Here is a 14,281-nt window from a genome sequence, read left to right as displayed (position 1 = left end):
CAGGGCTTCCTCCCCTCACAAAGCGAGTGACCAGAACTGCTGTGGGTCTGGGAAGGACTCGCGTTGGTGCTGAGAGCGAGTTGCTCGGTGTGGGGCCGTGCTGACCGCCGGCCCTCCCTTCCAGCGCTCCGGCAGACGTCTCAGGGGGCAGCCCCGTGTCCCCGCATGCCGCAGAGAAGTCCGTGGGCCAGTCCCCTCTCCGCTCCCCCCTGAAACGCCAGGCCTCTGTGTGCTCCGCCCGGCTGGGCAGCACCAAGAGCCTCACTGCCGCCTTCTATGGGGACAAGCAGCCAGTGGCCGTGGGCGTCCAGTTCAGCAGCGACGTCTCCCGGAGCGATGAGAACGTGCTAGACTCGCCCAAGCAGCGGCGGAGCTTCGGCTCCTTCCCATACACACCGTCGGCCGACTCAAGCTCCTTCCACCAGTACCGCTCCATGGACTCCAGCATGTCCGTGGCTGACAGCGAGGCCTACTTCTCCGCCGCTGAGGAGTTTGAGCCCATCAGCAGCGATGAGGGCCCTGGCACTTACCCGGGGAGGAAGCGGAAGAAGCGGCAGGCCCAGCAGGTAGACTACAGCCGGGGCTCAGTCTACCACAGTGTGGAGGGGCCCCTGACCGGCCACGGGGAGAGCATCCAGGACGGCAGGACGCTGCCCTTCAGGGCACACCCCTCCCAGGCCTCCTTCGTGTCTGCACTGGGGGCCGAGGATGACCTGGCCGAGCGCCTGCACGTGGCAGAGGCTGAGCGGCCGGAGGCCGAGCAGGTGCCGCCCCAGCAGCCGGCCCGGAGCTGCTACCAGACCTACCTCAGCCAGTTCCAGGTGGTGAACTGGGCAGCGAGGCACCCGGCCAACAAGCGGACCTCCAAGTCCTCACTGCACCGGCCCCTGGACCTGGACACGCCAACCAGCGAGGAGAGTACCTCGTCCTGCGAGCAGCTCTCCATCCCCAGCTTTAAGGTAAGTGCCGGGCCGTGGACTCCCGATGTTTCTCTAGAAAACGGGAGCTTTTAAGATGCCTTCAGAACTGCTTTTCTCAGCGGCCAGCTACCTGCCGTGGCCAGTGGCGGCCATTGGCAGGTGTCAGCGTCTTGAGTTGGGGAGGTTTCAGGCCGGGTGTCCCGGTGTCAGCACTTAGTATGGGAGCTGGGGCCCATTTCTGTAATGTATTCTGTGATTTGCTTTGCTGAGAACACTAAAACCCGGTCAGTAAATTTAGTGATTGTAGGCAACACGGAAGTCATATTTATAGAGCCATAATTTTTTTAAAGAAATTTTCATGATTATTTAAAGTGTGTAACTGTGACCGTCTCAGGTATTCATAGAGCACCACGGGGGTGTGCTGCTTAATGCACGGAGCTGCTCCTTGAGGGCAGGAGGCAGATGGTAGGCGGACAGGTGCTTCTGTGACTGTGAGTTGAGGGGAGTCTCAAGGCACGTCAGAGGGGTCGAGAGTAACGGGGCTGCTGGGGCCTGCAAGGCCCGTCTGAGAAGGCGTGTTCCCCGAGACACGAGGGCCAGGAGCAGCGGTGGTGGGAGGCAGCGTCTCGCCCAGCCGCGGCCTTAGGAGCGGAGCGCGTGTACTGGGCCCTGGCGAGGGGGAGGCCCGTGGGGCCTGGTCGCCAGGGCTGGTAGACCAGGTGTCTGCATGAAATACTCAATTTCCAGGTGAGTATTTTCCGTCTTTCTAATTGTTAAGGCCTCATGTCTTGTAGATCAGTCACATTAGCAAGACAGTCTGGAGAGTCGCACATACTGGTCGACAGCATAAAATTAGAGGTTAGTTTAATATCAAAACTGGGCTGTAAGTGATGTTTTTGTGTTCCAGGTCATCAAGCAGGGGCTCACAGCTAACTCCTTGCTGGACAGAGGGCTGCGGTTCTCGGGACCCACGCCCACGTGAGTGGACAGGCCTGCCAGCGTCCCTCAGGCCGCGCATGTGGGGGATGTGGTTGGTTTGAGGGTGGCCGTCTTTCCCGTGGGCTTTGCCTTGTGAGCACATCGTCCCCAACACACCATCTGGTCAGAGTGAATAGCCGGCCTGGGTCTTGAGCGTTTACAGCCCCTCTGTGAGACACGCTGACCAGGCCACAGCCCTGCATGTCAAGGTCGGGGAAATAACAAGGCGTGAGCGTCGTGGCCACCAGAGAGGACAAGCACCACCGAGTTAGCACGTCCAAGGACATGTTCTCCCTTCACTGGATTCCCTTCTCGACAGATGTACATTTTAGCACCTCCTTGTCCTGTCTTTGAAAATTTGGGGGGTGTCTAAAAACACCTAGTCTAAGCCATGACATTTCGGCAGAGATAAATGTGGCTGTATGTGGCTGTGGGATGGCAGGCCCCCGCCCGCCCCCAATTTGGCAACTCTCAGACACCAGCAGGGAGTCTGAGAACTCGCTGGCTCAGTCCTAACTCTGACTCCCCCGGGTGGACGCGGCTTCCAACTCCGTGGGCCGCTGATACCATCTCCTCTCCAGAAGCTGCCCGCCCAGGTCCTTCCCTGCGCGTGGGACCAGCTGGCTAGAAACCAGGGAAACATCTCCCCTGCTGTGTTGCCAGTTTACATGAAGGGCGTGACAGGGCCCAGATGAGCGTCAGTGTGGGAAACGCACTGCCCGGGCCCGCACTCCCCAGCTGCCTCTGCTCACAGCCCGGAGCTTCGTGGGCCCTGCCTTGTGGGCGCCTGTGTACGCGCCCGCCACTGGGGCGCGCCTGATGAGCCCTTGGTCCCCCAGCCGTCTCCTCTGGGGGCAGGGCAGTGAGTTTCAGCCCACTATTGGCAAGGTTGGTTGGCAGCCAGCCCCTGCTCCCAGGCGCTTCCACAGGCCCCTCATTCGCAGCACAAGACTCTTCCCTCACACTCTGCGCTTAGGAAATGCGAAGGGTCTAGAGTCTTTGCCAGGAGAGGGACAGAGGCCAAGGGGGTGTGGGCCCCATGTCGCAGGTCCTCCTCGGGGCCTCCAGCCTTGGCATGCCGTTTGGACCATGTCCTTTTCTTGTGAAATTGTCCAGGACGCCATATACTCCTCTGGAAACGAAAGCTGTCGATGACACGGAAGACGAGGCGCTGGCGGGAGAGTGGGGCCTGGGGCAGCCGGCGGCCCAGGCCAGGACGGCAGCCGTCGTGGAGGTCAGGGGTGCCGTGGACGTCGTCCTCACTCCCCTGGTGGCGGAAGCTCTGGACAGGTATCAATTTTGTCTAAAAATATAAGCAGTGATTTATAACGCAAAAAGTACATGTGATATGAGAGTGTCAGGAAGGGAAAGTTTCCCCTTCTCTCAGGCCTTCGGCTGGTCTGATAACCAACATGAGACAGGTTAGCGGTCAAGAGTGTGGAGGTCTCTTGAGCGTGGGGCCCACGAAATGACCAAAGCCGTCTGTCCATACACTTCCAGGCGGAGGAACAATGCATTTGCAGGAACTGCGGGGAGGGAAAGCCTGCAGACTCGAGTGCAAAGGAGCCGGGGGGCCCACCTCAAGGAGAGAGTCTGTTAGATGAGTCAGTTTATTAGAATTTATCCTGGGACATTGCTCCTTAGAGTGCTCTGTGGGCACTGTCCGGTCGGAATGTCCTTTATTCAGCCAGAAGCGCACCCTTGCCCAGGAATGCAGCTGCCCGCACTGTCCCCTGCAGGCGCAGGTGTTGGGCCCAGGCCGGCGCTTGGCACAGATTCTGACGCTGGACGCGCGGTTGCTCCATCCTTACTCGAGCGACGTCCTCAGGCTTTCTGTGCACAGGAGGGCCGTCCACTCCAGACCAGTTGGGGCCCCAGATGCCGTCACCTGAAGAGGCCCCTTGGATTCTCTGTCCGCGGGGAGCCTCATGTGTCTGGGGGGAAAGGTAGAGCCAGTTAGGCCCAAGTTTGGAACTCACAGCCAGAGCACTTAGCCTGGCACCTGGCGCTGCCCGCCACTCACCCCACTGTTGTGCAGGTACATTGAGGCCATGGCTCACTGTGCCAGCGCCCGGCACCCGGCCGCCATCGTGGACGACCTGCACGCCAGAGTCCTCAGGGAGGCCCTCCAGAACAGCACCTTCTCGGAACACGTAAGCCCCGGGAGCCAGCAGGGAGGCAGGTTGAGCGCCCTCCCTAGTAGCAGAACCTGAGCATTCCCGACTGTCGCCTTTCGTCCACACGTAAATTGGAGTCACAGCACATTCTTGATGGTCTTTGCATGTTGCTGGTGCCAGAAGTCTCCACGTGTGCAGCCAGGCTGAGTCAGCAGCATCGAGGTCCTGACCGGCGTCCTCTCTGTTTTGGAAGTGGCTCCAGGCCTTTCCTAGAGCTTCCTCCCAGTGGGCGGCACAGTTGCGCCCCAAGAAACCACGTTGTCATTCTGTGGCATGTCCTGGGGTTCCGTTCACAGCCCGTGAGGGTCTCGCCCCTTGCCGTGCAGCCAACTTCTCACATATCGCCTGCCTGGCTCTGTGCTCTGAGCCTGGCTTCCCCACGTGCTGGTAGCGTTGGAACTAGGGGAAGGTGACAGTGAAGCTGACTGTTCCTAGTGAGACAGTTACTCAAAGCAGGCGGGTCCCTCCTGTGACAGGTGGTCAGGGAGGAGTGGGCAGCGAGAACGTGGAGCCTTCCAGCCAGCACGGGGTGGATGGCCAGAGCCGGGTAGGCCCCAGAGCTCCGATCTGTTTTGGAAGTGGCTTTAAGCCCTAGCGCCCTTGCTCTGGCTTCTGTCTCCACAGCTCACCTCACTGCACTTCCTGCCACTGCTGTCGGCCCGCAGCTGCCAGTGTGCTGCTGTCTCCGCGAGGCCTGGCAGCACGGGCTGGGCAGAAAGGGCCCCCGGCTCAGCGCCTGCCGCCCTGGTGGTGTGAATGTCACGAGGGAAGTGATCATTCTGTGTCCCATCTCTTTAGTTGTCTTCCAAGCAAGATATTAGAGGAACAAAAACCGAGCACCCCACCCCCCTGGGAACAACTACCCAAGGACCAGCGCAGACCCCACTCTCAAGGAAGCAGGACAGCGTGACCATCAGAGGCCTCCAGGCCAACGTCAGCATACCAAAGGTGACCGTGCGTCGCTAACTGTTTATGCCAAAGGTGACGGCGTTTCTTGAATTATTTTTCTTACACTGGTATTCATTTTTGTGTATTGAATGACAAAATCCCCATAAATCTCCCACCACTTCATCACCCTGAGCCATCACCATGGTCCCTTGTGCTGCTGCCTCCCCTCCCCTGCTGGATGCCTCGGGTCCAGAATTTGCCTGCCAGCTTGTCTTTTTTCACCTGACCCTTGTTTGGTTTCCGTATATTACTCCTGTGAGTGAACCATCTGATATTTTTTTTCCTTCTGACTGAACATCATCACGAGCATTATCCCTTCCAGCGCCACCCGTGCAGCTGCCAGTGGCCCGAGTTTCTCCCTGGTGAGGGCTGAGTGGTGCCCGCATGTGTATAGCCCGTGTCTTCCTGGCCCACTTGCCTGTTTGCTGTTGTGAACAGTGCTGCTGTGAACTCAAGAGTGGAGGTTTCCACTTGAATGAGTGCCTCAAAGGCAGCAGTTTAAAGCATTTTACTGGAAGAGGAGGGATTCTGGTGGCTCTTGTCCTTATATTCTCTGTGCTGACTGCTGGTGGAGTAGATCATGACAGCACAGGTGGTATTTGATTTGCCAGTGAGCCCACATGAGGGTTACCGTCGTGTGGTTTACTTCAGCAGAAGTTTGTTAAACTCCTCCATACCCATCACTAGGCGCTTAGTCACGACCATCTGCATGGCTGGTAGACACGAGGCGGCTTCTTAGCGGCGGTCTTCTGACGGAGTGACACTCCGCTCTCCCCTCTCACACCTCTGATGTGTTGTGTGTCAGGTGAACTTGTGTTTGCTGCAAGCCTCTGTGGAAGAGCCTCCAGGTGCAGCCCCTGGCCGGGCCGTGGCTCACGTGTCCCTCGTGGCCCTGTGTTTCGACAGAATCACTACGCAAGTCCGTATGAACAGGTATGAAGTGTTGCTGCCCTGAGCCATGTGTCTCTCTGGCTGTGAAAGCAAGCCACCTTCTTGTGCGTGCTTTTCTGCAAATGCTAATGTTAAAACTCGTAGGTGGCATTGGACGTGTGAATCTAACTTTACGTATGGAGTCGCAAAGTAGGTTCTTTAAAACTTTGTACTGTTTTTATTCACACAGTTTTCAGGAAACATTGCAGAATCTGTCATTAATGTTGGTTTGAATTAAGCAGTGAAATGGCTTTTGCAGCACGTATTAGTGAAGTGTCTTCACTGTGATTTAGGTGACACAGCTAGCACTGCACAGCGAGGCTTGGTGGGCGTTTAGATGCTAAGGGCCGGCACACTCTCTCCACAGCGGCGTGGTGGAGGAGGCTCCGGCCAGTGCCGACCCTGCTAGGACGTCCGAGTTTGGAGGGTATGTCCACGCCACCAAGATGCAGCCTCAGTCCTCCGGGTCACTCAGGTCAAATGCTGGAGCAGAGAAAGGCATGGAAATCGCAGCCAAGCTGAACATCCACCGCGTCCACGGGCAGCTCCGGGGGCTGGACACCACAGGTAGGGGCCCACAGAGGAGACCGTGACATGTTTCAATATAAGAGGATTTTGCCAAAGGAAACATGATTTTCCCTTTGAAAATTGGTGTAACTTGCTGTGTGGGCAGGAAGCGCTGTGCATGTGTTGAGCACAGCCCTTAAGTGCGCGGCTCCCAGTCGGCACAGGCGGGTTGTCCCGCTCGCAGCGCTTCCTCCTGTCTGCATGCCTCTTCTGCCTGTTCCTTACGGAACCAGACAAGGTCTCTGCTGGCATTAAATGCCTTCTCCTGGCACAGCTGCATCAGAGAGTTGTGCCCCCAACACAGATGCGGCGGGGCGGGCGTGCTCTGTCATGCGTCGCCCTCTGCTTGGGGCTTGTGTCAGCTGTCCTGAGAGCATCTCACGGTCAGGGCTTGGGGCTGGAGGCCTGGTTTTCTCCAAGGTGTTTGCTGTGCTGCTGCTGCACCAGGCGGGCAGCCCTGTGCCTTCCCAGCTCGGCTCACTGCCGGGGTCTCCCCAGCACTGCCACCCACCCACCCGATGACTCCGTTGTGGCCCAGGGTCGGCGCTGGGAAGGCTGCTCGGCACTGCAGTGGCCGCTGTGAGTGGTGGTGAGGTGTGACTTTGAAATGCACATTATCCAGAAAAAGCTCCTCAAAGACACAGCTTCCAGTGAAATTCCAAGGTGGATGTTTGTATAAAAATTCAGAACAGGGCCTCCCCGGTGGCGCAGTGGTTGAGCGCTGGGCTGCAAAGCTACCCGCAGCCTCTGCAGCGCCGGTTCCATCCCCGGCCACCGGCGAGGGTCCCACATGGGCATAGACCTCTCCTGCCACACCCACTGCTCCCCTCAGCAGTGTACTTCGTCCGTCTGCCTGTTCTGTTCCCCGCTCTGGCTCTGGTGAATTCTCTCACCGTCTGTGTTTCTGACTGTACCCCGGTTCTTGTATAAATAAATAAAAATAAATCTTTAACAAAAAAAATTCAGAACAAATAGAAACCAATTGAATAATGAGGAAATCATAGAAAAACATAGGTAATCATTTACCCTTTGGGGAAGACTTTATGCTAATAAATGCAAAGTGTGATATTTTCATACTCTGGGCTGTCACATCACTCTTAATGTCTTCGAAGAATTTTTAAAGATGGAAGAAATTTCTGTTGTGGCAACCAAAGCTGGGTTGGTGAAATCATCTCTGAGGAGCTAGAAGGAAATGTGCCTCCAGTGCAAACACGTCATCTCCAGGTGGCAAATTACACAGGGTCAGAAAGCCCTGCTTCTGTGTACGCGTGGGCGCCAGAGGGAGCCAAGGCGCCAGAGGCGAGGCCCTGCAGGCCCTGCATGCTGTCCCGCTGCGCGTGCTGCGGCTGCTGGGGGGGGGGGTTGCGGGGGGCGCCAGGATTGTGGCAGACGTTGGCATAAAGTGATCTTTCAGAAAAGGCTGTGATTGTCTTGGAGAGTCATGTTTTTCTTAAGGCTGGGTAACTAGTATTTCATTTTGTAAAACAGTGAAGTATTTGAAAATAGTTTGCTGTGAAGCTGAATTAGCTTTTGAATTGTGCAGCCTTAGCCTCTCCTGTCGTCTTTCAGAAACGAATTCACGCTGCCTTATGAACAATTGTTGTTAACTGCGGAATCTTCTCTCCCTCTTAATGCGACCTGAGTAAGACGTTGCCAGCACTCTGGAGTGGCACAGCCACGGCAGCATCGCGGAGGCTCTCCTGCAGACACTCAGGCTGCGTGTCCCGGCAGGCCCCAGCCCAGGGCCCTCGGGGTCTGTGGCTGGCATCTGTCGCAGGGGGGCCTTCTCTCTCTCTCCTGGTGCAGGCGCCGGCACCTGTGCCATCACCGCGATTCCCTTTGAGAAGTCCAAGGTCTTGTTCACGCTTGAGGAGCTGGATGAGTTCGCGTTTGTGGATGAGACAGACCAGCAGGCTCTTCCCGACGTCGCTCGGATAGGCCCCAGTCAGGAGAGGTGGGGCTGGATCATGTTCGAGTGTGGGCTGGAAAACTTAACCATAAAAGGTAAGTGCTTTAAAAATTCTGCTCAAGTGGGAGACAGATTGCCCTGACCGCTGACATGTTTCCAACAGTCCCATCTGCAAGCAGGAAGCGAGGGGCCTGGAATCGGGGCCGGGCCAGGCGCCCCTGTGCAGGCTCCTCCAGCGCGCCCTCAGTGGGGTTCAGGATGTGCCCAGTAGAGGGTTGAGCCATCAGCTCTGGAATGAACCGTTGCTTAGCAAACCATCAGGCTTCACCACCCCAGGCAGATGCTGCTCCCGCTGCCCCCCTGGGGATGGCCGTCACGCTGGCCACCTCTGTGTCGGGGGCGTGTCACACAGGCCGCCTGTGCTGCAGCTCCTCACCCAACAGCCGGCTGATACCACTTTCAGAGCTCAGGGCTGAATCTTGGCAGGAGAAAGACTTTTTTTTTTTTTTTTCCAATTTATACAAGAGCTGGGGTATAGGCCAGAGGTACCGGAGGGCAAGAGAATTCACCAGAGACAGAGCGGGGAGCAGAACAGGCAGATGGATGGAAGACACTGCTGAGGGGAGCAGCAGGCGAGACAGGAGAGGTCTGCTGCGCCATATGGGAATCTCCGTCACTGGCCGGGAATTGAACCTGTGCTACAGAGTCTGCGGACAGCTTCACAGCACTGCGCTCAACCCGTGCACCACTGGGGAGGCCCAGGAGACAGACTTATGAGATTTTTATCTTGACGGATATCGTGCAGTGTTGAGGCACCCGCCGTTTTCAATAAATACATTCTCCGTTTTTGCAGGAGGAAGACAGTCGGGCGCTGTTCTGTACAATGCTTTTGGCGTCATGGGCCAGGCCAGCGTCGCTGAGAGGGGCGGCGCTCCGACACCCAGCGGCTCCTCTGACTCGCCCACGGGCAGTGGCTACAACACCGACGTGTCTGAGGACGCTCCTCCCCGCGGCCGTGCCAGCCCCCCGTCCGGCCCGGACGGGGACTCTGCTTCAGACGAGCAAGTTGGTGAATTTCTAGTAATAATGATGCTTTGGAAAAGCAATGTAAGACACCATGTGCCCACTCCAGCGAACGTCTGGAGGATGTCTGTCTGCCTGTAGCTTGGGCTTTGTTCTAACAGTAGCCAGAGCGTTTGGGCGACTCTAATGCGTGTAGAGCGCGGCTGCTGGCCTGCGGGCGCTGCGCCCCAGACCTGCTCACCTGCTGAGAGCCTCACGTGAGGCCTGCTCGTGCTGCAGGAGCTTAATTGTCTTTGTCAGATAATCAATTATTAGAATTTAGGAAAATCAGGCTTTGTTTTTATGTTCTTTGAAGGATTTTAGCAGAATCAGTCTTTAAATGGCTTCCTCACATGCATGCTCCAAATATTTTGTCGCTGCCTCCTCGTGCTGGAGGAGCTGGTGCCAGCGCATTGCTCTCACTGGAGGCGCTTTATGGTGGTGACCTGGGAGCAGCAGTTGTGGCCACAGAGCAGGTGTAGCTCTCAGAGGGGGCTTGGGCGGGTCCGCAACCCTCTCCTGGGTCTCCTCATCTCGGGCAGGAGTTCTATTCTGACCTCGCCTCCTGGCGCTGTGGGGGTGAGGGAGACCAGGCAGCGTGCCTGAGACGGGGTTCAGTAGTGAGGCCTGGTGGTAGGCCGGAGCTCTAAGACGGGAGCCGCCAAGAAGCCCTGAAAGGCCAAAAACCAAAACCAAGGGCTGCGGCAGAACAACACCCGCACAGGAGGGGCTTGTGGGCTGTAGCCGAACAGAGGGCAGGGACTGGTAGAGGACAGGTCAGTCCATGGGTCTCACCTACGCACCCGCACAAGAGGCCTCGGGCCCCAAGAACAACCACACGGGGTTTATTTTACAAAGGGGAGACAGCGAGCTCATTGTGGCCGCCTGTAGTGGCTGCCTCACTCAGAGTTTCCACCAGCGGCACCAGCAGAGTGCTGGTCACCTGTCAACACAGCTGGCCAGCGCCGGCCAGTAGAGATGGTCACTGCTGGTCCCCCAGAGGTGGTGTCAGAGACACCCAGTGTTCACAGCTCTGTGTGAGCTGTCGGGCGACACCAGCAACAAACAGCTCTTGGGACGCCGGGTTGGGGCCTCTGAGGCTCCCTTCAGGGGGTGGAGAGACAGGACGAGGCCCCGGCCCTGCAGTCAGCTTTTCCCCCTCCTCGGAGGGCGGCTGCTTGATGTGTCTTTCCTTCGTTCTTCGGAGGCCAGGAGCGGAGTCTGGCCTCCGCTCCTCCCCCCTTGGAGGCAGGAGCCATCTGTGCCCTTCAGAGGCTGGCGGCACCTCCTCCCCCACAGTTCTGGTCCCTGGCTTATATCCTCTGGCAGGGCGCCCCTCCAAACGTCTGATTGGACCATTTTTTAATCCTGTGGCTGGACCGTGTAGTTCCGTCAGCCGACTGTTCACACCTGATCGGTCCATTTCACGTCCAGGAAGTGAAGGGGCGGTTGCTGGGCTCCGGGAAGCCGCAGCCAGAGTGGCCTGTGGGGGAGCCACGGGAGCGAGGCCTGCACTGCCGCTCCCGCCGCGGAGCCGCCCGCTTCCAGGAATGTGCACAAAAGTGTGCGCCGAGGCGCGCATACCTGCCCGCCCACCTGTGCCCCGACCAGCGGAGGGGAGCCCACCTTGCAGGGCCGGGGCGCGTGGGCCAGCGCCGGGCGTCCCCTCCGAGCCCAGCGGCTGGGGCTTGTTTCTGGAACATTTGCTGTGATTTGACAGTTCAAGAGACTTTGCTCACGAAGTCTGTGGAGATGTTTGGGGGCCAGGCAGGGAGCTACCCTCCCTGTGGTTGCTCTGCCTCTTGCTCTGGGTGAAGGTCCTCCGTCCAAGGCCTTGTGTGTGCCCATTTTTGGCCAGCATCCCTCGGCCTCTGTCCCGCCCCAGCGTGTCCTCTCCTGTGCCAGGCCAGCTCATGGCTGGCGAGTGCCCCTCCTGCTGTGTCCTTGCCGCGCTGGCACAGACACCCGCATCTGCCCAAAGCCGCGGGGGATGGTGCTCCCTGCCCACCCCTCTCGGGGACATGGGCTATCCCCCCATCTCTGCGAGGGGCCCCACTGTCCAAAAGTGGGCTGGCCTAGTTGGTAGGTGATTTGGGGGGTCTGGGAATGCTGGAAAAAAAAGTCCGTGTAAGTTAATGGATGGTGATGGTGTTTTTTTCCTTGAAGATTATGTTTCTTAGCTTTCTGTATTTCAAAGAACCGCAGATGCCTAAAATATTCTTGCTTCTAACAACAGATTCAAATTACTAGTACTTGACCAGGAATGTTTTCCTTTAATTTATTTGAACAAGGCCTTGGGTAGAATTCCTTATGGCACTTTATTTGGAAGTATAAGATATTCTTTTAAAATGAAATGCAAACTGGGTTGCAGGGGAGGTGGGGCCTTAGCTCTCGAGCTTGCTCCCTGTTCTCCTTCCTCTCCTCTTCGCTGGGAAGCCAGCACTGGACACCCTCAGCAGCAGAGACTGACGGAGTGGTCGGGAAGCCGTCGGCTGCTGGGGTCTCAGGCGAGTGACTCGACAGCGCAGCAGCTTTCCAGACCGTGCCTTGGAACCTCAGAGCTCTGTGGCTGTTTCTCAGCGTGAGGAGAGGCCTGGGCCAGGCCCGGCCACACGGCCTGCAAAGCTTCTGCCTGTGGAGCTTGACTTGCTTGGGCGGTTTTGTGTCTGAGAGGGCAGTTCTCGTCTGTGCTGGAGGCACCAGGGCCACACACCAACACGTGCCGTCGCTGTGTCTGGTGTAGGACGAAGGAGTAGAGTCTGACGACTTGAAGAAGGATCTGCCCTTGATGCCGCCGCCCCCCGACTCCTGCAGCATGAAGCTGGCCATCCGGGAGATCTGGTTCAGCTTCGCGGCCCCCACCAACGTGCGCGCCCCGGCCCACGCCTTCTCCAGGTGAGGCGCCGGGGGTCCTCCTTCCGCCTGCCGCGCCTGCCTCCTGCGGCCTTGGTGCCGCCTCCTAGGGCCCAGCCGGCTGCCCCGCCTGCCCCACCCTGCAGACTCCTGCGCGGGTTCAGCTTCTCTGCTCCAGCTTCGCTCTCGCCAGCCACCCCGGTGGGCCCTTTGCCCTCTCGCCTCTGGTGGGCTTGTGCATTTCTTGTCCCTGTCCCCGCGTGTCCCGATCACAGGTCGCCAGTCAGTTTGTGGTCAGAAGGAGCCATGAGCTTGTGTAAATGGAAGAGCCACTAAGTACAGTAGGAGAAGGTGATGGGAATGGGAGCTTGATGCTTGTTTCGGTGATTCTTTTCTTTCAAAAGGCAGCTAAACCTCCTAAGTACGGCGACACCGGCCGTCGGGGCTTGGCTTGTCCCCATCGACCAGCTCAAGTCGTCGCTGCACAGGCTGGAGACGGAGGGCACCCTGCGGGTCTGCGCCGTCATGGGCTGCATCATGACTGAGGCGCTGGAGGTGCGTCTGTCACGGCATCACCCTCACAGCTGGGCTCTGCCCTGGCAGGAGCCGGGGGGAGGGGCGGCTCTGCGCCCTTCGCTCTGCACCGTTCTGAGTGTTGTCTTGCCTTGTTTCAGAATAAAAGCGTGCATTTCCCCCTGAGAAGTAAGTACAACAGGCTCACGAACGTCGCCCGCTCTCTCCAGGAGAACCCCTCATGCCTGCTGTGCAGCATCCTGCACCACTACCTGCACCAGGCCCGCCACTCAGTCATCGAGGACGCCACCACGGTGAGCCCCGGCGGGATGGGCGGCCGGCCCTGGGAGGCTCTGCAGGGGCAGCACCAGCTTTGTTCTTCCGCCATCACGCTGTGAGGCTTTGGGCAGAGGCAGCCAAGTGGGTGGAACGCGCCTGCCCGTGCCCCACTGTCCCGAGCAGAAAGGCGCGGTCGGGGGCGTCTGGGCCTTGGGGGTGCTGCTGTCGGACCTCAGCGGTCGCTTTGCAGTTTGTGGCCTGGTGCCTCCGGGCGGGCGCCAGCGGGTCGGGGCCACATCCTGCACAGCGACAGTGGTGGCCTCACGTGGCCACTCCTGGCGTTGCAGAGCGACGGGCTGCCTGCCTTGGTCACGCTCAAGAAGGGCCTGGTGGCCCTAGCCCGGCAGTGGATGAAGTTCATCGTGGTGACCCCAGCCTTCAAAGGCGTCAGCCTGCACCGGCCAGCCCAGCCCCCGAAGCCGTGCTCCGGCGGGGACCGGGAGCCCGAGGATGGGCTTGGGCTGGACAGTGGGGGCGGCCTCCAGAGCGACACCAGCGCCGACGGGGCGGAGTTCGAATTTGATGCAGGTGATTCTGAGAACACCCGTGCCAGACACGCAGCTGGCAGCACAGCGCCTGCGGCCACGTCACCACTCTGTGGCCCAAATTAGAAATACTGACCCCTGAAGTTCTGCAAGAACGATGGGGCTCAATCCGAATGCGTGTTGCTCCCACTTGTGCCAACCTGTCACGCAGCTCTGATGCGGGAGTGCGGGACCCGGCAGCCCGAGTGCTTGGGGCCACTGGCCATGCGTCCCTGTACCTGTGCACGTGTGTGTGTGTATGCGTGTGTGCATATGCACGCATTTGGGGGTGTGTGAATGCGGGTGTGCACATGTGTGAGGCTATGCATGTGGGTGTGCATGTGTGGGGTTGTGCACGTGCGTGTGCAGGTGTGAACACGTGTGGGGTGTGCGTTTGCAGGTGTACACACGTGTGCATGTGCAGATGTGGGCGCACGTGTATGGGTGCAGGTGTGCATGTGTGTGTGGGGGTTGTGCACGTGTGCCTGGATGTGCGCACAGCTCCCCAGGCCAGCCTTCTCCAGGAGCCCCTGTGTGTCCTGGGCCGCGCGGCCCTGCCCG

The 14,281-nt window shown here is 58.5% G+C and overlaps 1 protein-coding gene across 2 annotated transcripts in view; it reads left to right on the top strand.

Moving 5' to 3' along the window:
• BLTP1 (bridge-like lipid transfer protein family member 1) overlaps positions 1 to 14,281 on the top strand; it is a gene marked incomplete at both ends in the record, with an annotated part of 94,790 nt that overhangs the window by 32,720 nt on the left and 47,789 nt on the right. For both annotated transcript variants that reach the window (XM_084245712.1, XM_084245711.1), the window contains 13 exons: positions 125 to 959; positions 1,828 to 1,898; positions 3,015 to 3,188; positions 3,937 to 4,051; positions 4,874 to 5,023; positions 5,829 to 5,956; positions 6,321 to 6,520; positions 8,327 to 8,524; positions 9,283 to 9,494; positions 12,235 to 12,386; positions 12,749 to 12,899; positions 13,019 to 13,171; positions 13,484 to 13,724. In XM_084245712.1, coding sequence (XP_084101838.1) covers positions 125 to 959; positions 1,828 to 1,898; positions 3,015 to 3,188; positions 3,937 to 4,051; positions 4,874 to 5,023; positions 5,829 to 5,956; positions 6,321 to 6,520; positions 8,327 to 8,524; positions 9,283 to 9,494; positions 12,235 to 12,386; positions 12,749 to 12,899; positions 13,019 to 13,171; positions 13,484 to 13,724 — 2,780 coding nt within the window. The remainder of the gene's footprint in view (positions 1 to 124; positions 960 to 1,827; positions 1,899 to 3,014; positions 3,189 to 3,936; positions 4,052 to 4,873; positions 5,024 to 5,828; positions 5,957 to 6,320; positions 6,521 to 8,326; positions 8,525 to 9,282; positions 9,495 to 12,234; positions 12,387 to 12,748; positions 12,900 to 13,018; positions 13,172 to 13,483; positions 13,725 to 14,281) is intronic.

Source organism: Talpa europaea (assembly GCF_964194135.1).
Source record: "Talpa europaea genome assembly, chromosome: 10".
NCBI lineage: Eukaryota > Metazoa > Chordata > Mammalia > Eulipotyphla > Talpidae > Talpa > Talpa europaea.
The sequence above is the reverse complement of the archived record's forward strand: the minus strand, read 5'-3'. Positions and strand labels throughout refer to the sequence as shown.